At 33.0% G+C, this 21,980-nt stretch overlaps 1 protein-coding gene across 5 annotated transcripts in view; it reads right to left on the bottom strand.

The window, feature by feature from the left end:
• LOC108693475 (protein Skeletor, isoforms B/C) overlaps positions 1-16,336 on the bottom strand; it is a 21,627-nt gene extending 5,291 nt beyond the window's left edge. For 3 of the 5 annotated variants that reach the window (XM_018202451.1, XM_018202452.1, XM_018202453.1), the window contains exons 1-9: positions 15,570-16,336; positions 7,826-7,963; positions 6,634-6,706; positions 6,312-6,420; positions 5,673-5,835; positions 4,785-5,044; positions 1,927-2,026; positions 1,204-1,388; positions 487-786 (exon numbers count right to left, since the gene is read on the bottom strand). In XM_018202451.1, coding sequence (XP_018057940.1) covers positions 487-786; positions 1,204-1,388; positions 1,927-2,026; positions 4,785-5,044; positions 5,673-5,835; positions 6,312-6,420; positions 6,634-6,706; positions 7,826-7,963; positions 15,570-15,789 — 1,548 coding nt within the window. In that variant the 5' untranslated portion in view covers positions 15,790-16,336. Of the gene's footprint in view, positions 1-486; positions 787-1,203; positions 1,389-1,926; positions 2,027-3,279; positions 3,727-4,784; positions 5,045-5,672; positions 5,836-6,311; positions 6,421-6,633; positions 6,707-7,825; positions 7,964-15,569 lie in introns of those variants that run through there. The other 2 variants (XM_018202454.1, XM_018202456.1) reach the window with 2 other exon arrangements.
• Between the last annotated feature and the right edge of the window lie 5,644 nt (positions 16,337-21,980).

Genomic DNA, 21,980 nt, shown 5'->3' with positions numbered 1-21,980 from the left:
TCTAAAAAATAATTTTTTTCAAAATTAACTTTTTCAACTTAAGTTAATTCAACATTGATTTAACTTACGTTAAGTTAATTTTTTATTCCTTCAACTTTTAACTTAACTTTATTAATTTTGTAGCCATTAACTTTAACTTTATTCAGTTAAAAAAAACATTAACTTATTCAACCCTGCTAAATTATAAGCAGAATCGTAAGGCTCGTATATTCCTGTAAAACTTGTAAGAATTTTTAATTATATTTAATTATTTTTGTTTATATTTACATACGCTTATTTACGTATAATCGTATGTCTTACGATACATACGCATAAAATTAGAATATTAGTCATAAGTTCTTATCTTAGCAAAGCAATTTAAAAAAATTTCGACAGCACTAAACTTTCACTAAAGTGCCATTGAAAGTGAAGTATATTGAAGTGAAGTATCACGAATAATTATTTTAGTTTCACGTGTTAATTATGCTTGATTACTTTAATGCTTACTTCATTGTTGCTTGCTGTCTCGTTAGCATCACCATAAGAAACCTCCTGATCCGGCATGGGACAATTCCATGCGGGCGGTCTGCTAAATTCGATGAATCGATCGGTCTTCAGATAATGGCTGTGGAAACTAACTTCCTGCCGATCATTTAACGGCCCGATGGCCCAGATTATTGCTTGCGATCCGTTCGTCAGTATCGGTAGATCCAACTCGTCACTGGCCTTCAGCGGTCTTTGGTACGTGACGATGCTGTAGCCATTCACCATCGCTGCGTTCAACAACCGCACCGAGTTCGTGTTCTCCTGCGGAAGAATGAGTCACTTTGCTATGAGAGACAACTCATGGATAGTGTCTTATCTTAATAGTACATTTCAAGGAGAATCAAATTGTTTCCGGATAATTGTGGTATCTTATAAGTGGTTTCTTATTAAGTCAAAGTTTTATGCCTGTATCAAACTAGAGATTGAGAATTGAAATTGAAATTGACTAATCTGGAGAAAGAAAACTAATCAAGTTTAGTAAATTTTGCTTTGATCAAATTCAACCTCAATCTTTTTGATACGAATATTAAGCGTATTTGATCTTTTATTTATAACCCAAGGAACACACTAAGGGAAAGTCAAAATATTGATCTTTTTGTTACAAAATTTGATATAGGAATCAAAATAAAGTCGTTTTGATATTTAGTTCGTTGACTTTTGTGTGTTCCTTGGAAATACCTGTATGCGTCTGTCTGGGCAACTACCATGATGTCCGGAGCACTGTGACTTCGCGTTCAGGAAATAATCGATGGCGTATCCCTGCAGAGTCTGTTTGTCGACCCAGGCTACGGTGACATCTCCAGGGACCATCATACTCTTCTCCGTATCGGGGGACAATCCGAAGGCCATATACTGTCCGGCATCTATCGTAACAATTTGAGCTTTAGAGATTCACGTTAGAGATCATTAGCGTTACATTGGTGAAAATTTTTCTCATAATTTTTATATGAATTGGAACATTTTTCAGAAATATTCGGAAAGTTTACATCTTCTTTCAGAACTTCTCAACAAGTGAATTCTGAAATATTTTGAAATTTCTCATCCCATAATTTTTTAAAAAGTATTTTAAAATTTTTTAGATAAATTTTGTAACATTTCATAAAAAAATTATACTTACAAAAAATCTTACGATATTTCATAATTAACATATATGAAAAATTTTAAGAAAAGATGTAGATTTTCTGAGAAATGTTTCCAATTCGTATAAAAAAATGTGAGAAAGTTATACAATCATAGAGAAATTTTGAAAAATTATATAGAAATTCTAAAAAATTATATGAAAAATTCTGAAAAAATTTTCGCCAGGATAGACGTTTTCTTTCGGCTTCTTTCGTACTTTTCAAACATCTCTTCGTCCGTTGTCGAAGTCATGGCTCTTTCAACGTGACTGTCTATATTTACCTAGCTTCGCAACCAATTGGATGACAATGCTATCTCCGGCCACGGCCCATCGCACCTCAAAAGCTAAGCTGTCCTCGAGAACCTCGCAGTTAAGTTTCGACTGAAATCACATCATCCAATCTTTATCCGCTAATGCGCATTCGAGCGGAACTAAATTTATCGATAATTTACCCGACATTGCAAACTACTTTTTTTTGTAAAGTCGTTCTCATAAAGTTAATCGGTACTTTAATGAATACTGTGCATCTCTCTCTCTCTCTCTCTCTCTCTCTTATTTTACATTCATTTATTTACGCTCCGTTTAACTTTCACGCAAGAATAACTCTTTAGAGCAACAAGTAATTAAAGATGTGGAATAACGTTAATAGATGCAATTATTATTTGTTGAGATCATGCTTGGGGATATATGCAAAGCTCAGAATTGTAAAAAATATTTTTATTTGATGTATAATACATAATGTGTCTATAGAAAATGAGTACAAAAATATCAAAAATATAGTACACACATGCGCGCGTGAACCGTATATGTGTGTATATGTATGTATATAATATATACATATATATATATTATACGTGTTATGTTATATATCACCCGCGTAGGTATATACATACGTAAAAAAATTCGAAGCTCTCCAGAAAGTACGTTTTTATAAAAGAAATTTTACACATAAGATATTAATTAAAGCAAAAATGGACATCTAAGAAATTCCTCATTCTTCTACATTGTAGTTATTCAAATTTTGGTGTATATTTACGAAGGATATATACGAGAAACTGCTGTAATAATTTTCACCACAATTTGAAGAGAAGAATAAAAGTACATATAATGATAGCTTGAGATAAAACGAATTTTTAAATTTAATTTCGCATTATACGCAAAATACAGTTTTTACGTAGCAATAAAGTTGCATTTGCGTATAACGCGATTGATTAATCGATGAATTTAAAAAAACCCGCCTATTATACAAAGCAAAGTGATATAGTAATCAGTAAATTGTAATCAGTAAAACAATATATAAATATATCGCTCTTTAAAACAACATGATAAAACTTCGAGATGAGTGCCGGAAAATTCGTAGTTTTCTAAGATCGGAATTTTGTCTTAACAAAAAGGCGCGCGAGAGAGGAACGAGGAACATCTTTTTGCACAGAACAAAAGACCGGGGCGTAAGAGATCGGGTATATCTGATCGATAGGTTCTCTTTAAATTCTTTGGAGTGGAATCTCACTCTAAATAGTAAAAACTGAGCTAGTCGCGAAAAAGAGTGGTTCAAGTTTCTCACTCTGTAAGAGAGAATTTTCACTCTTCGGAATGAGATTCACTCTAAAAGTTTTAGAGAACATGTCACGCGATTAGTAACGCACGAACGAGTCGATTCTCCTATCGCCTTGGAAATGCAAGAGCCTCGCGTACGAATTTTGTTGCGGTTCGGCTAGGTGGATGCGCGATCGCGGCGACGATTGAGGATGATACTGGGAAGATGTCGGCGACGCTACGTCGGCCGCGCGATAAAATTGTTCCTGATAGCCCGCGACATCAGTGACGGATGCGTAGGCGGGGGATTGCGCTTGACGAAGGTCCTCCGTCTGCGTGGGTATCAGAGGATCCACGGCTTGAACTACTTGGACCTGATCGTCCCGACGGAGGAGCGGCCGATAGGTCGTCGGTCGTTGATGCGAGAGCGAGCTCGCGAACGAAGGGAAGATAGCGAAAGGAGAAGGCGATGAGGAAGCGAAAGAGGAAATCTCGTATGCACTTGTTAATGCTCCCGACTGTCCCTGCCCTCCGCGATGCACGTTCTGCAACACAAGGACAGAGACAGGGTTTTTTTATCTATGAGCAGAGATTTGCAAGAGGCTGAAGATTTATGCAGCTCGCGCTTAGTTTGATATGAAAGGCTTTAATAGGAAAATCGCGGGAGAGGAAGCTACCTTGAAATATTTGCCAAATTGACTCGCAAATCAGAGTCACGTTTTCTCGAGTGAAACTATTCTTGTGTCCATCTTATTTTCTTTAAATTAATTTCCACATCGTGTTCACATAAACATCTAAGTGTCAAACGGTAAGGTGTAGAGGAGACGCAAATTTGATATATACTTATTTTTTAATTAAACATAAGATTAAAGGACTATGCCGTTCGTCATTAAAAATAGAAGTAATACCGAATGTCCTTAGCGAGCGAAATTGATAGCGTTCTCACGCTGTCAGTTTGGTCAGAGTTATTTGTAGTCAAGTAGTAGTAAAAAAATAGTCGGAAGTAAAAAAAAGAAATTAAAATAATGCCGTTGATTTTGGATCGCTACGTAATCATTATGTAGATTCTAAGTGAAGCGTCACAGTGCATGAGCTATGTGTTAATTAATCATAATATTTTTCTACTGCAAAAGTTAATATTAAAGACAAAGTTTATTATTGTGTACTGATAAAGGCCGAAACATTCAAATACTTTCATTAAAATTAAATATATACTGAAAAAAAATTTTTTTTTTCACGGAATTTGAATAAATATTTATTTAGATAGTACCAATGGAATCATTTATTTACAGTAATAAATATTTGTTCAATTAAAAAAAATTAAATCTAGGTATCATTTGTTAAATCAAATAAATATTTATTTTCTGTAAGCAAATGGTATTATCTAAATAAATATTTATTCAAAATTTCGCAAATTTTTTTTTCAGTGTAAAGAAAATAATACGTATCAATTTTTGCATTAACTCCTAATATTTAATTTGACTTTAATATTAATTTTTGAATTTTGAAAGTTCTCTTTGTTGTTAATTCTCTACTGTCCCATTCTCCCTTCTATATACTATAATCAGATATACTAACTGTAAGAAATACATTTGACACATACCTGTGGCGAAACTCCAAGCATCTTGAGGGATGGTGGTATGTTCAAGCTGTGGGGGATTTGTACGTGGCCGAAGTCCACGGCAAAAGCTTCACACCATACCCCAAAGTGACCAAGCTGATGAACTGTCAGATCAGCTGGCAATGTCAGTACGATTGTCTTGCGATCGTAACGACGTAACGGTTGCTCCTTTCCGTTCTCATCGGGCACCCGAATACCCTGCGATGAAGGGGTTGAACCGGCGCCTACCCAGAACTTGGCATCTGTAAAATAATTTTCATATATAATAATATTCATCACTTGTCCGATCTTCGATGGAAGTTTTAAGCCCTGGTCACAATGGATAAAATATTACTCTCTAGAACTTTTAGAGTGAATCTCACTTTAAAAAATAAAATTTCACTCTTAAAGACTGAAAATTAAATTACTCTTTTCCAAGACTGAATCAATTTTCAGTTTCTAGAATGAGATTTCACTTCAAAGAATTTAAAGAGTAGAAATAAGAGTAAATATTAAATGTTGCAGAATAAATGTAAAGATTAAACAATTCATCATGCGTTACGTTTAATTTCTTCTTAATTTTTTATTTCTTTAATTTTTAATATTTACTTATTTATATATTTTCCTAATATTTTTTCCATTGTGCAGAACCTTACGTAATGTGAATCCGTGATATTTATGAATGTTTTTTAAATAGGTCCACGAAAAGCTAAAGAGATAAATTTGCATCGTGACGAGGATCCAACAAACTGTAAAAAGAAGAGTTCGCGCATAATGAATTCCCGATAAAATTTTGCATAAAACATCAACCACAAATGTTGACAATAACTTATCATTAATGTCAAGGCCTAAAATTATATGTTATTAACGGAAAAAAAGAGAGAGACTTACCAGGTGCTTCCCCATCATAACTAAATCTGGGTATGAGAAGAGTCTGTGCATCCACGATAACAACTGGCTCCGAACTGACACCGTGTATGCCGCTCAATGCCTTCAGCTTCTGTGGTTTCGGATAATCGAAGCCTCGTGGAATCCTAACGTCGCCAAAGTTCACCTAAAACGGAAACGATTCCTCCGCTCATCACAAAACACATTGATTCTCTTTTCCAAGAGCTTACGTAACTATGATTTGAGGAAAATTTTGAGAATGCCCTTAGAATATAAGACATTCTCTGGATTCTTTTTTATGATGTCTCTTGGAGAGCTATGTGGAAAAGGGAAAATTGCGATTCTTTCAATGACAAAATAAAATGTAATGCATCTAAGAGATAAAAAAATTCGAGTTTAAAGAGAGATCTTATTAAGAATTCTGTAATCTAATCCCGGACGCGTACGGTAAAGCCGGCGGTGACCGCGTGTTTCATCAAGTTATGTCGTCTCCCATTCACTTGACACGCGGATTCAGGCAGCCATTAAGTCCGCACGAGTGTGAAAGTTGTAGTTCGAGAAAATGATACCGGTTTCCTGTCGACGAGCAAGTACGTATAGCCGATATCGCGCGATTCAAGGTCACGATCGTCCATTACTTACCGAGAATTCGTCGCACCAGACCGAAAACCATTTAATATTGTTCAAGGTCTTGCCATCTGGTAAGGTCAGCGTGATGTCCTTCTTACGATACCGTTTAAGGAGGTTCGTGCTGTTGGAAGGAAAAATTAATGTGTCGATAAAGAACAATCGCTTAAAAATCGACAAAGGTTTCACTCAACAATTATAAGCTGTTACAATGATAATTTAATAAATTACATTTAATTGACAGAAATTATCGGAAATTAAAAGAGAGAAAGAGAGAGAGAGAGAGAGAGAGAGAGAGAGAGAGAGAGAGAGAGAGAATATTATCGGCTTTACTTACGTTCCGCGTTCGTCTCGTACTCGGAATCCGTTATTGCCCGGACCTTTGCTGTTTCCAGCGTAAAAGAAGGCAGCTAAAAAGAACGATACTCTTATCATTGATCTTATCGATCAAAACTTTTTTAACAATACCGAGAAAATTTATACAACAAATTTCTGCCGTCAATGACGACGAACGGTTTAAGCGTTAAGATATCAAACACATATAACACGGTTTCAAACTGTGAAGCTCTAATAAACATCTAGATATACCCCATTAATGGAGAACGGAGTATCTCGAGCAGTTTATTAACACGTCACGAACGCGCGTGCCAGAGAGATTTGGGAAAGTTTTTCCGGCAGAAAAGTCGATCGCGGTCAGCCTATCAGGCCGAGGGAAAGTTTTCTTACAATTTTCTTACAACTTCAATTGAAAAACATCCATGTGCGACATAATCAGAAGACATCCGTGTTACATTTCATTCATACATTTATACTTATTGGCTATGAAATTAAAAACGATTTTTATGAGATTGTCATTCTTTGAACTATTAAAATATTAAAAATTTAATTTTGTGATAATTGACTTTAATATTCTAAGTACTTTACAAAATGTTTTTTATCTGCCTGACGACTATCATTGTGTGAAACTACTTTACAAAGTTCGAAATTGACTATGTACTACTTGCTTTTATGTTTATTTGATTGTATGGAGTATTCTGCTCATAAGATTTAATATATTAATTAATTATACTAATTATATAATTGTTAATTAAGTTAGTATTGAAGATGACCCAAAAAAGAGTTGAAACGTTTATTCGATGTTTATCTAAATAATATGCGCAATTCACACGATCAATCTGTGTCGTCTCGTAATTAACATTATTCTTTGTTCATAATTAATTTCAATTAAGCCTACAATTCTTAATTTATAAAACTAAAGTTTATTTGTATTTCGATTTTCTAATAGCTTCAAAATATTATCAAAATTATAGAAATGCATTATTCTAAATCATCTCTCTTACATCATCCCAATTATATCGTATCGCAATCGTATAAGAATAACGCATGAATTACTCGATATTAAAATTCGAATAATAAAAAATATTTCTTCAGTTGAATAACTGACGATGACAGGCAAGATAATTCGCTTCCGTATGATTGATTACAGAGAGAGAAGAGATTAATCCGCGCTGCAACCGCGATGTACCAACCTGGACCTTCGCCATCGTAGGTGAAATCCTTGATAAATAGCGTCCTTGCATCGACAGCATAAACCTCACCGCTCACGCCATGTTGAAGTTCAGACAGTTTACCGATCAGTTTCCCATAATATGCTCCGCTGCATATTTCTGTCAAAAGGAAATTCATAATCACAATTACCATTAAGTAACTAGCATAAACGGCGGAATATGTATTACTCGGAATACACAGAAATCACACGAAACAGAATGCGATTTCATATTCTAGCAATAGCTTCCAATGTCTTTATCAAAGCTGCTAAATACATTCTACCGTTTGTTTTGCGTTCTGCATCCGGACGACTATTCAAATACAGTAAGTGATAAACCGCGGGGGATTAACATAATTGTGTGCAGCGAAATAAATAACAATTACGATACAATAATGTTGCAACTGAATAATTGGTTGACCATTTATCGAATTATGTGACATTATGCGCATCCGATTACTGGGAAAAGAAAGACTACTTTTGCCTACTTGCGTGTCTTGCGCATAAAGAAAAAAATCACAGAAGCGTGATTTTATTCTGCTACATCTTTTGCGTGTAGAAATTTCTTTCGAAATATTCTCTCATGGGATTCCGTCTGAAAACCTAAGAAATAACGGTGGGTATTTTTAGAAAACTAGTTATACAGAGTTGCGAAGCAGTGAGAAATGACAAAGCGCGGAAGTATGCTTTAATGCGATGAATTACTGGTCAATAGCCAGGCAAACTTCATCGGCCTTGATGTAACTCTCGGTTTGCGCGTCTAATTCTCGATCGTGGAAACGCATTCTTCTTGTACGATAAAAAGAATATTCATACATGTATCATTCACATCAACATACTCGTATAGTGGGTGCTTTCCATTTAATGATACAAGTCGACACAAACATCATTTTATCCTTCTTGATATTCAGAGAGTAACAAAGATAGAAAAAAACATTTGTATCGACATGTATTACCAAATGGAAAGCACCTATCAAGTATTGAACGGAGCATGTGGCGAAATCTAGCTCTTTGATCTTTCAGCTTGACAAATCCGAAAAGAAATGTAATTATACGAAACTCTCTTTCTACTATTATCCTATTGGTTGAATTTTGTTTTAGGAGAGAATAAACAGAAATATACAAAACAATGTCAAAAGAAGGGCAAAGAGTCAGTAATGTCGCAAAGCACTTTAATTTAAATTAAATCATAAAATTCATATAACAATTACAATTGACAAAAACAAACGTTTCGACTCCGCTCGAGTCATTTTCAATGTTGCCGTAATATTTAAACATCGCTATAAACCAAAAATATATATGGTATTTACAAAATATATTTACAAAACTCATTATAATTTTAAATCCCGTATTCTTCATTTCGTGTATGCTGCGAATCATTTATATCGGAAATCAAAGTAGTCAGAAAATAATATTCTTGTTATCATTAATATCGATAAATATGTTGAGAATCCATTAATAAAAAGAGAGAAAAAAAAACAGGTAGATGGTAATCCATATCGTGGTACAATACATTGGTTTTTTAATTGAAGCAAATTTGCAAGAGTAACGAACACTGACTTTCATGACGTTGGATAACGCAATCTTAGAAATATATAATCTACCCATATCTGTTCCATCTCTTTCTGGGCCTATCAAGATGATCTCGATGCTACACTGAGAAAAAAGTATCTTAAATTTCAATAAATATTTATTTGAATAGTGCCAACTCTAAATATTTACTAAATATACAAATATATTTATTTCGTACAAAAAACATTAATTTAATTTAACAATCGCTTCTTTTTATTAAGCAAATATTTATTTATTATAAGTAACTGTTTAGTTGGCAGTATTCAAATAAATATTTATTTAAATTTAGGCTATTTTTTTCTCAGTATATACTTCATCTAGTATACTGTATGTCGATGGTGTATTCACATGCCATTTAGCTACGTCATATAGAAGACAGCCATCTGCGGGAAATCGTGGCAGAGATAGAACCGGTAACCGCGTATAATAATGCGAATGTATAAACACGAGTTTATTGGGTTCGTTAGAACCCCTACATCCTACTTGTATGGCCGGACCAGCTGATAGACTCGCTCCCAAGTACGGTACGACGGATAACTGTAACCGCGGTATAACTTCTCGATTTCGCGAATAAATTGTCAAGAACGATTGATTGAGCCGCTGGTGTAGATCGTTACCGTTCCCGTACGCAAAACTGAGTTCCACAAAACGCATTCCGGCTCCTATGGAGCGAATCGTTTGTGGTCGCGTCAACGTGGTTCGCCCAGAACAGTCACGATTAGCGTTTCTTGGAACTTCTTTTCCCAATTTGATATCTTTCTTATTTTCGAACCTCCAAGAAGTCTTCTTGTAAGCAAGTAGCACGGAACGTTATGTATTTTCACATTCATATTGAAACGAATTCAAATAACTCGAGCTCGTTTTAATATCAAATTTTCTCAGATCTTCATCTTCCAAAACTAAGATGAATAAGCATCGTAACCGAAGATGTGTAAATACGAGAAAATACAAAAAACAAAATAGCTCACATGAAAAGAACAATTTTATTAAAGTATTTAAAAATTTAACTAGAAATCTAAAAATAATGTTATTAGATCAAACAAAATAATTACGTTGGAATCTCAAGCAAGAGCTGCAAAAAGTTTTGACGTTCTAAGTATCAGGTTGAGCGTCTTGCATAATTATTTTAATAATGATTTAAGCATTATGGACATGAGCTAATTACTTGTATCATTCTTGTTGAGGAGGACGTATTTTGAACGTTTCAAAGAGAATCGAAACGTTCAAAATAAAGAAGACACCAATCCAATATCTGATTATGGATTCATTATGTTCATTAGAAATTGTTGTTTATCGTTGCTGACTCTACTATATTTATCTTTTTGTACTGTTTAAAATTCAAGAGTAATAATATAATTATTGTTATTATTTTAATAGTCCAACAGAATAATTTTCAGATTTGTATGTAGCTAAACTTTTAGATATTTCATCAGCAAAACCGTGTATGAGTGGGACATATGAGAAAATACGGATAAGATAACGAGGAGGTAAAGCCTGTTCTACAATGTACTTTTCCTGTTTCTTGCCTTCTATTATTTTTTACATCTTGTCTTTTTGCTTTTTATCCGGTTTTTTGTTTTATAAAAGTTAACGAACTTCGAAAGAAACAAGAAATATATGTAGCAAAAAATACAATTGTTGATAAAACGGTTGCAAAGGAGAAAAAAGGTAAAAAATAAAAAACAGGAAATAAAGAGCACAGAGAATGGGCTTAATAATGATACATCGAATGTCGCATGTTTGTACGATTGTACGATTGTATCGCACTTGTATCGTGTGTTATTGGCAAGAAAGTAATTGGGTTTTTTAAAAGGCATCTATCAGTAAAAACCGCAATTACTTTCTTACCAACCAATATAAATATATCTTGATAGAGTAAAGTTTCAGAATCTCTTTTTTAAATTGCGATACGACAATTTTTAACGGAATTATGAGCAATTAAAGTCAAAATAATCCTTTTATTTAATTCGCGATTACTCAGTAACTAAAAATCGTAGGAATATTTAAAAAAAAAACGATTTTGTAGGGAAAGTATCAAGCTTTCACGATAGATAGTCGAAAATTTTCTCAAATTTGTTTTGGACACGTTACAAACCCACAAAGTGAAAAGAAAATTTTCCATCTTTTTCAGCTCATAGTTTTTGGTATATAAAAATTATCAAACTCGTAAACTTAAAAAATAAACTTAAAAAATGTGGTAAGTTTTTAAAAGTAAAGATTTCAAGCTTCAAAACTCTTTTTTTAAATTTAAATTTCATTCATTATTGACGAAGATATTATATATACAACTTTGAGCTATAAAAAACGCAATTACTTCTTTGCCAATCCAATAGATAAGTAATGCGAAGTGAAGTCTACGCGTTTCCATTGACAGATCGTAGAATCGGACACATTGGTTTACATTATATCGACTCTATAGAGGTATTCCTCGTTAAATCGAACCCTTCGTTCGTCTCGGGCACCGTTAGAATTTCTTAGTAGGAACTGGCCATCATCCATCCAGAAACGTCAGGACAGCGAAGATTGGCGTGGTGCGCTTATTATAATCAAGGTCGCACGATTGCATACATTTCCGCGAGGGATTCGACGAACACGGATTGCAGAATGTTACTAACATAGCAACAGCGCGTTCGAGATGTTAGGATTGATAGGACTCGAAGCGGGAATGTTGTATTCAGGGCTGAACATGTATTTGAAATACTTTTATTTGAAAAACAGTATTGGTAAGACAATTGTATTTTGTATTTTGTGTTTGTTCGGAGTGAAACATGAAAATATTTTGTATTTCATGGGAGAATATAATTTTGTATTTTATATTTCAATATTAACAACAAAAGATTATGAAAATATTTTGTATTTTGTACTTCAAATACTAATATTGATAATCAACCTTATATATTATTTGAATTACAAGATACAAAAAGTTTTAAATCTCTCGATTTTAAATACAAAATACGTAATATTTTTATGTGATGCGCTAAAATAAAAAATACAAAATACACTTATATTGCAAATAGTGTGTTTTACATAAAAGTATTTCAAATACATGCCTAGCCCTAGTTATATCGTTGCTTCGTTCCATCGTATCGTGAAACGAATGCCACTTACCTGAAAGCTTCAGCACACAACAGCGAAGTTCAATTCGCTCTTTTAGAAACTCGATTCGATCTTAGCTTTGCTCAATAGATTTATTGATTTCATGATCCATCACTAAATGATTAAATGAGTCTATCTATTTTGCACTATTCTTTTATGACTCTTATCTCTATTGTAATACAGATTAACGTTATAACATTGGTTTAACTTACTCTTATTTTTTTCTAATTCTTAGAACTGGATAAAACATTAAACCGACATTAAAGTACATTGACATAAGCTGACATTTATCAGTCTGAAAAAAAACAAATTATTACTAAAAGAAATTATAAGAAAAAGACAATGTTCAAGAATACGATATAATGCCCAGCACTTAATCAGGACATAACTCGCGTGATTGATAAATGTTTAGGAATTTAAATTTAGGATTAAAGAATATTAAATTTTAAAGATAATGCGTCTAAATAAATGGAAGCAATATACGAATGAATAATAATGCTGATTAATCAATCAATAAAAGAATAAAATTTAGTTCTTCTCTCATATGAAAAAAAAAAAAAGAAACGAGAGAAATTCTAAAGTATACTATTATCACTTCCGCAAATCGCGCAAATTACGAGTTTACATCCCTACAAATTTCTCATATCACGATTTGACTATTTTCATATGCGACAAACAAGCAGAATTTAAAAAAAAATAAAATGTTACAATTTATTTATTTTTATAACTCAGGTTTTTTTTGCACAGAATATATTATCATAATGTTATTATGATTTATAATTTATTAATTCTTTAAGGTCGAATTTCTAGGATATTGAATTTTAAGACTGTAATTATTTTTATTTATCGCATTTTGTGATTATTGCCTGTCTGTTTTTAAAATATCTGTTTTTAGAAAGAAACAATGCATTTTTAAATAGACATGATTTCCACTGTTTGCGATAATAAAGGAATAATACAACCGTAACGTTTAGGAACAAATGATACTTTCACAATCAGACAACGGTGTGACTCGAGTATAGTATATTATCGTATATTATCGTATCTCGATGAGATTATTCGCGTTGCGAACATTTTGGCGACTATTCGCAGACGTTATTACAACATTGCTGACTCGGAACTTGTGTTATATACGGATGGCCAATTACGGTTATCCGGCTCCCACTTTCACCTCCTGGAAGCCTGGAAATGTCAGGAGGTTCGTGGTGTTATCGCCCTTTCGTTTTCATCCGCCACCGTCACTTCGCGTTTAGATCTTCAAGTTTTGACATTCAATTTTTCACAGATATAAATCCGTTCAGTTTATAAATTCCACGCACGTGTCTCATATTATTTACATGTGACGCACATGAATCATTATGTATTTCTAGAATGCAGAAACTGATTGGAATTCTGATAAGAATTCTGCGGAAATTAATAAATTTCAACAGCAGATTCTAGTGAGACTAACTCGATTTTAATTTCTCATTTTTCGATTGCTAATAATTATTATTATCTTATTGGAATTCCTGCGTATCGTTCTGAAAATCGTATACATATATATCAGCGTTAGAAAAAGATTATGTCATATTAAATTTTAAATGCAATATTGTTTTGTAAATCTTAATATTATTATCTATCTTTTTATATTATATTAATATTATCTATTTATTTTATGTTAATATGATCTCAATATGAATTTTTTAATTGCCAACAAAATATTTATTTCCTAACCTCTGTTTGAAAAAATCTAGCATTGAAATTCATAAGACACGCGAATCAAATTTTAAGATTTCTACGATAAAAATTACGACCGTGTTAGTCTTGAAAAAAAACTGAATTTCTCCGTGCGATTAATCACATTTTTTTCTCTCCATTACGGAACACAAAGTCGGCGAACTGTTATACTAATATTGGTTTTTAGATCAAGCGATTATTAATTACAAGTTAGCACCACATAATTTCTCTTTGCTTTCTAAAGTATACGCTAAAATGGTGCGCGCAAAAACACGGAGCGTGAAGTCGTCCTGGGACGACTGGCGAAGCCGCCAAGATGACGGTAAGTAGAGTGGACAAGGAAACCGCCTGCGAAATCGCGTGCGAGTATCCTGATTACTTCGAATAATGCGATAGAAATGCTCTTTGGCGATAGTTCCAAGTTAAAATTTTGTAAAATGAATCCATCAAAATACGTAGATCTTATGGAAGCTCAACGACGAGTAACGGTACATCATTCATTACGTAATTTTATATTTATGTTTTGTAACTTCAAGCACATTGGCGCGAAGATAATATCTCGACGACAACTTGTACGATAATCTGAGATCTTTAATCCCCTCACTTTTCGTCAAGGACATCGCTTAATGAACCATGGAACGAGAGTCGCAGAATCAAGCGTAATATTTCAGTCTCCTTGTAATTGTTTCAAATCGCCGCTCGACAAAAAGTTATTCTAAATTCTTTAAATTGTTACTTTAAACAGTGAAATTTCACTGTAAAAAATTGAAAATTGAGCCACTCTTTTTCAATCTCTTACAGTGAGATTTCATTTAAAGTGACAATTCATTCTCAAAATTTTAAAGAGTATATTTGGATTCGTGAGAAATTTAATAAATACATTTAATAAATCCAATAAACTTTTATATTAAGAAACTCCAATAAAATTTTATATTAAGAAACTTTTATATTAGAAATTTCCCAAACAGTAAAAAGTGTCTAAAATTAAAGACGCTTTTTGCATCTAAAAGACTTAAAGACATCTTATGTTACAATTTTAGATTTTGTATTGTTTGGGTTACTTTCAATTGACTTACTGAAACTTTCGTTAATAAAAATATAATATAAACAATTCGCAACAATCGCGATTCTTTCATCTAAACTTATCTCGTCCGCGAGATTTGCGCGCATCCACGATTATCACTAAATATTCATCAATCAAATCGCTCAATGCTCAATGAATTTTCGCATCGCTAAGTTGTCGGGTTATGTCGAAAGAGAACGTTTTTCGTTTTTTTTTTTTTTTTCCGAAATCAATGAAGTCAATCGAAATTTAATGATTAGCTCGAGAGGGGATCACTTACGTGCCACCGTGATAAGGAGGAGCACAGTGATTAGGCGGACAGTCGTCGACGGTCGTCGCGTCGGGGACGATGCGAGTGATCGTGTCGTCATGGTGTCTTGGTGGTTACTGTCGAGAAAAGTATCTGTTGTCGATCCAAGTAACTTTGTTGGTCCCACTACGCGATCACTGGCTCGCCTTGCTTCACCGTTCCCGTTCCTTTCTCTCTGTCTTTCTCTCATGGGAAAGACTTTTCAGCTTTTCGCGAGCCCAGGTAAAAGTCCCATCGCCGTCTCATGATTGCCATCCCATCGTCTGACTTAACTTGACAATCATTTCTCAAGGAACACACCAAGTCGAGAGAAAGTCAAAATAACATTATTTTGACTTGATGAAAATTAAAATGATTTTTGATTAAAACATTTGATTGTTTATTGACGGTTAAGAGTCAAAAATAAAATCATTTTGATTTTCTTGTTGACTTTTGCGTGTTTTCCTTGGATTTTCTTCATCTCAAATACACAAGAATCGTCATAGAAATATAATATACCCGTGAGATTATGAAAGGAAGATTACATTCTCCCGCGGATATTATCAGGGATACACTGACGCGGCGGTGAGAATCCGCGCGAGAGGAATGCACGCGTACACGCTCCGGATTTCCAGGCATTGCGTCGAAATTACTGCCGTCATTAGGCGACAAATTTGACTGCATCACATGTAATTACAATGCAGTCATCATGAAGACGGCGTTACTCCATCGCTTGCGGGGACACTTGCCTGAGCTCAGCGAATATTTCCCGAGTGAACGCATCGCGTTTGAAGTAGCTTTTATCGCTCAGGCATGTTGCAACGCGACGGATTGATTATTTTTTTAGAGATATATCCGTCGCATGTTGATAACGCTTTCTCGTCGACATCGTCGAACAGAAGTCTAGGTGGATAATCACTTGCAAGTGGATCCTGACGTCGAGAAGTCTTTGACGACTATAACGAGTTTTGAATCGCATATAATAATGCGGGTCCTCGACGATGTAACGTGGTTACCATCAAGCTGAGACATTCATTTTGCAATACTGCGCAATGAGGCGCGATTTCATCATTGAAAATGAAGACTTTCCCGCAAGAATGATCTAACCCCCGTCTTTATTTTTTATGAAAAAGAATGAAACATATTTTAAAAATATAAAAAATATGACAATCATATATGTATTTCTTCTATATATATGATGATATTTCATACTTCTTTTGTCTCTTCTAAAAGCTCCTCCCTAATTTAAGCCGATATTCATAGTTGGTTCATATATTTAAGGTCTAAATACAATAAGATTCTTAAGATGTCATGAACCTTAAGACATTACTTAAGACAATTTTAAAATCTTAAAAAAAAGGAACTATGAATATACTCTATAATTGGTTTTTATTTTAAAACCATCTTAAGCAGGGTTGGGTAAGTTAATGTTTTTTTTTTGACTGAATAAAGTTAAAGTTAATAGCTTTACAAAATTAATAAAGTTAAGTTAAAAATTGAAGGAATAAAAAATTAACTTAATAACTGAAGTTAATAACTGAAGTTAATAAAAAATTAACATAAGTTAAGTCAATATTGAATTAACTTAAGTTAAAAAAAAAGTTAATTTTGAAAAAAATTATTTTTTAGATCATAATGTCCTCAATCTTAAAATGAGATTAAATAACTACAATATAGATTATTAAGTAAATTAAATTTTTAATTTTTTTATTCATATGTGATATAAGTATATAACACATAATGATATAACTATATAAGTAATATAACATTAAAAAAACAGCCAGCATAGAGGAGGTACAAGATTAGTGATTACTTTTTAAGTCTGAAGCCATAAGAAATTGACCAATTACAATCGAATGTGAGAAGAATATTTGACTGTAATTGATCAATTTATGATTTAAAACACCAATTGTAGAACCGGACTAAGGCTTATGGCATAAGACATAACCGCATAAACCAATCAAAGGCATTTAGCACTATATTAGCATTTTAAGAAATTATTTAAGATGGTCTTAAAATATGAATAGATTACGAATATATGCCCTTCTTATTATATCTTATTACTTTTCTAAGATATTTAAAAAAGATAAAAAATTTTTTAACTTAAAAAAAACGTTAAAAAATTAACCAAGTTAAGTTAAAAATCATTAACTTTTTAACTTTTAACGTTTTAATTAGTTACTACCCAATACTGATCTTAAGTAATGTTTTAAGATAATAATGTTTTAAGACTATATGGCTCCTGGTGAAAATAAAAAATTTGAGCATAAGTCAAATATAAGAGAAAAGTAAGAACAAAATAGTAACAAAGTTTCTAAATCAATAAATCGGTTCTTATATAAAGATTGTTTTAAGAACAGTCTTAAGATGTTATAAACCAATCACAGAGCAATACAGAATCATATTAGTATCTTAAATATTACTTAAAATGATCAAAAATAACGAGCTGAATACCGATCTAGAAAGCGAAAATTAAGACAACGAAATGTAAAAAAAGAGTAAATGTCTCTTTCATATCTTGTTGCCTCAATTTTTTTTTTGAAAAGATTTACGTTTCTGTCATTCTCCGTTACATTCGATTTACGCTCCGATTTTTATTTTTTATCAGCGATTTTTATTCTGTGATTGATTTGTGATATTTTAAGACAGAAAACGACTTTAAATACAAGAACCAACTATGAATACCGGCCTTAGTGAATACCGGCCTTGAAATACTCGTAGCTTTACATTATGCGATGTTCATATACAAGTATGGATGAGTTTTTTTTTCAGTTTTGTAGATTGAATCTTGTTGTTACAAGCGTGTCTTCACCATCTTTAAATCTTCTTCAACGAGGCGAGGCACAAATTTGTCGGATTTCGCGGAGAGAAGCCGCTTTCCGTTGTTTCATGGGTGGACTGGCATGCGGGCTGATCGCGTTTGTGCAGAAATCAAGAAGAAGTTTCGATCCAACCTGAAAATCTTCGCTTCGTCTCGCTTCTCGCCTCTCGCATCTCACCTTATTACGTTGCGACGGTAGGAGGGACGGGAGAGAAAGAGAAAAAGGTGGTATGGAGGAATAATTTTGTTACGTGTCCTATAAGACGGAGATCATCGTGCGCGATGCCGCGCATTCTAAAACCGGAAGCGTCAGCGACCGCGAGGCCGAAGATTTTCTTTCCTCTCTTCAGCTTTTTTTTTTTCATCGTGTTGAAAGTCGACTCGTATGACAAGAGGTGACAGACCTCCGACGTGCCGAAGGAAGCCGCGGCAAACGCTTGAATCCGCGTATCCGAGAATATGACCTGCGTTGCGAACGAGCGAAAGTCCTCTCTTCCTTCCTCGCAGGTAGACGCTCAGTGGTTTCTTATAGAATGACCGTTTGTGTCTTACAATTAGTCTCGCACGCACTTTCGCATCGTGGATACACGACATACGCATGTGTAATGATATACGATGTGCGCTGTAATAATTCATGTAACGTCCGCATGCGATGTCATCCAGAATTAACGAGAGTATTTCTGTAATTAGTTCACCGATACGTCTCTCTTAATTAAAATGCAGTTAAAGCATATCCTTGCTAGTAGAAATGGAACAAAGCTGGATAAGTATCTTTTTGATGTCTCCGCGAATCTCGTCAATTCAATATCGTGCAAAATCCTTGGATACCATTCCAATTGAAATCAAATATGAAACAATAGTAAATTTATTAAAGTTATGCGAATACGTAATTGTTGAAATATTCACAATTGTATGTGTTATGAGATCAAATATGTGATCACAAATCGATGGAATAAATACTAATAACAATATAGAGATATAAATTAAATATACTTGGATTTATAAATACTGAGAAAAAAGATGTAATAATATCTAATTGGGCTCGAAACTGTATAGAATATACAGGGTAAGTCGTGCAATTTACCACCTTTCTTTTATTTAATTGATGAAAAATAGAGGAAAACAATTCAATTAACTTGATGTCTGACTTTCTGTAACTCTATAAGTTCTCGTTTTATACAATAAAACAGTACAAAGCATTTTTTTTAAATAAAATTATTATTGATCATAAAAATAATAAAAAATAATACAATATAATAATACAATATAAAATAATATCATTCATAAAAATGAGCTAAAATAATGGGAAACTGTAAAAAATTGTTTCAGAGATATTTTAGATTTTAAAAGATACTCTATTGAAAAAAATTACGTCACAAAGTTATACAACGAAATCATGAATTAAAACATATAAATTACATAACGCATTGTTCCAAATCAGTACATAATTTTATAAAATTACATAAAAAGTTATTTCTAATATCATGTAATTTTTCTAATTACATAATTTAAAAAAATCACATACTGATTTGGAACAATTAGTTATATGATTTACTTGTTTTAATTACATGATTTCGTTATATAACTTTGTGATGTGATTTTTTTCAATAAGGTATTTATAAGAAAAAAAAATTATAAAATAAATAAAATTGTAGGAACATACTGGTAAAAATTGTTTTGACTTAAAAAATAACATGCAAAATATAGAAAAAAGCGTATAGTTTATTGAAGCATTTATAAAAATGTTTCTGTTGTAATTGTATATACGCACGAGACTGTTATGTTCCATTGTAGTACCTTTTATAAGTATTCTTACATCTAGGTTCGATTGCAGCGCGGAAAGTTTCAATTACATTTAAATGCTGTTATGTTTCCCAGTGCTAATAAAAAATTCGAACGTGCTGTAGATATTATCAGTACTACGTAGAATGTACTTGATCCTATCCTTATTCATAAGAAGATGATGTCACTTTTTACTGTTACCTGCATCTCATGTGAACGTGTAATAAAAAATACATTTCTTATTAATAATTTATAATATATTGCCTTTCTCCTAAGATATATATAATTTTATTAGATATCTTATTATCGTAATTTTCTGTTGTTATCACTACTAAGTGACTTCCATTTAAAACTACTAAAATCGTTATTATTCTAAAAACATTTTACAAAACGTATTAAAAAAAATTTCGTCCGAAATATCCGTCTATAATTTTCAAGAACGATCAAACTTATCTGAGAGATCAGAATTTGTTTGGATGACTATTCGCTCGCATAATGAATTGAGAATAGTGAAAGTTTTGTCGCATAAATAAATCTGGATGCTGAATCATGATTATTGATCGATGAATAGTAGTCTATCTTAATACCTTTACGAATCAAGTTCTATGTATTGTTTTTTATTTGTTTCTTATTTATTTTAGCCTACCTTGTAGAGCGTATAATCAACCACAAATGATCATCAATTTTATAGATGTTTGATATAATAAGTTTAAAGTGAAAATGTATGTTTTTCCTTGTATAAATAAAAGATTCCTTATATACTTATATTTTGTTTCTCGATATTTTATTTCTGTAATGTGTTTATACTTAAGCTTCCATTGCGATTAAAACAATTCGCATATTATCTGGTTATTTATAAGACCCTTTTATAGAAATTGCAGATCACGCGTGATGTATATATATATATGCGAACACTTTAGAAAGTGGCCGATGCGATAAAAAATGATGACAGGTGACATATTGTTTTATTTGTCGAGCATCTACGAGATATAAAAACATTGATGTATTTGTACGACAAATATGCAACGTTATGGGCCAACAATTAATTGACATTAACAACATGCTAATATAGTTAGCGTTGCGAAACGCAGGGAAATTGGGCGAGCGAGAAGATGGATGTAAACAGAGAAGAGAAATTGTACCGTGAAGCTGCTGTTATTAACACTGAAACTACACAACATGATTTAAGAAAGACTATTTAGAAAGAATAATTGACTGCTTTACGAGAGTAACAGTTAATTCTTGGACAATGATAAACATTGAAGTTTCCTTTCATGATCTTGATCATCGATGTCAGGCATGACGTTCTTGGAAATAAAGGCTGCGCGGTTAGATGCATTCAGAAGCGATCAAAATAATTGCGTTGTTTTAAAGAACTCCGCTGATTTATGTATATACGATTCAGAAAAAGGATCTTGAGGATTTGTGGACCGTTAACCAAGTCGGAACGGGATACCATCGACGCTGTGCGACGTTGCAAAAACGTTGTATCTTTACGCAACGAACATCGCTTAATTCTCTTGCCGCAATGTCGAGAAAGGACAAGATGTGAAAACGTGGTTTCTGCTGAAAGTGCAGCGGACAACTGGATTATCCAACTGGATTATAGGCTTATTAAATTACCGTGCTCTCTAAATTCTTTAGAGTGGAATCTCATTCGAAACAATGAAAATTAAGAGTCTTGAAAAAGAGTAGCTCAATTTTCATTTAATCTATAAAAGTGAGATTTCACTCTTTACAATGAGATTCACTCTAAAAATTTTAGAGAGTGGTAAAGTGTATTAAAAATGATTAATCCA

This window comes from Atta colombica, unplaced genomic scaffold (assembly GCF_001594045.1).
Source record: "Atta colombica isolate Treedump-2 unplaced genomic scaffold, Acol1.0 scaffold9, whole genome shotgun sequence".
NCBI classification, from domain to species: domain Eukaryota; kingdom Metazoa; phylum Arthropoda; class Insecta; order Hymenoptera; family Formicidae; genus Atta; species Atta colombica.
Note: the sequence above shows the minus strand (reverse complement) of the source record. Positions and strands in the feature narration are given on the sequence as shown.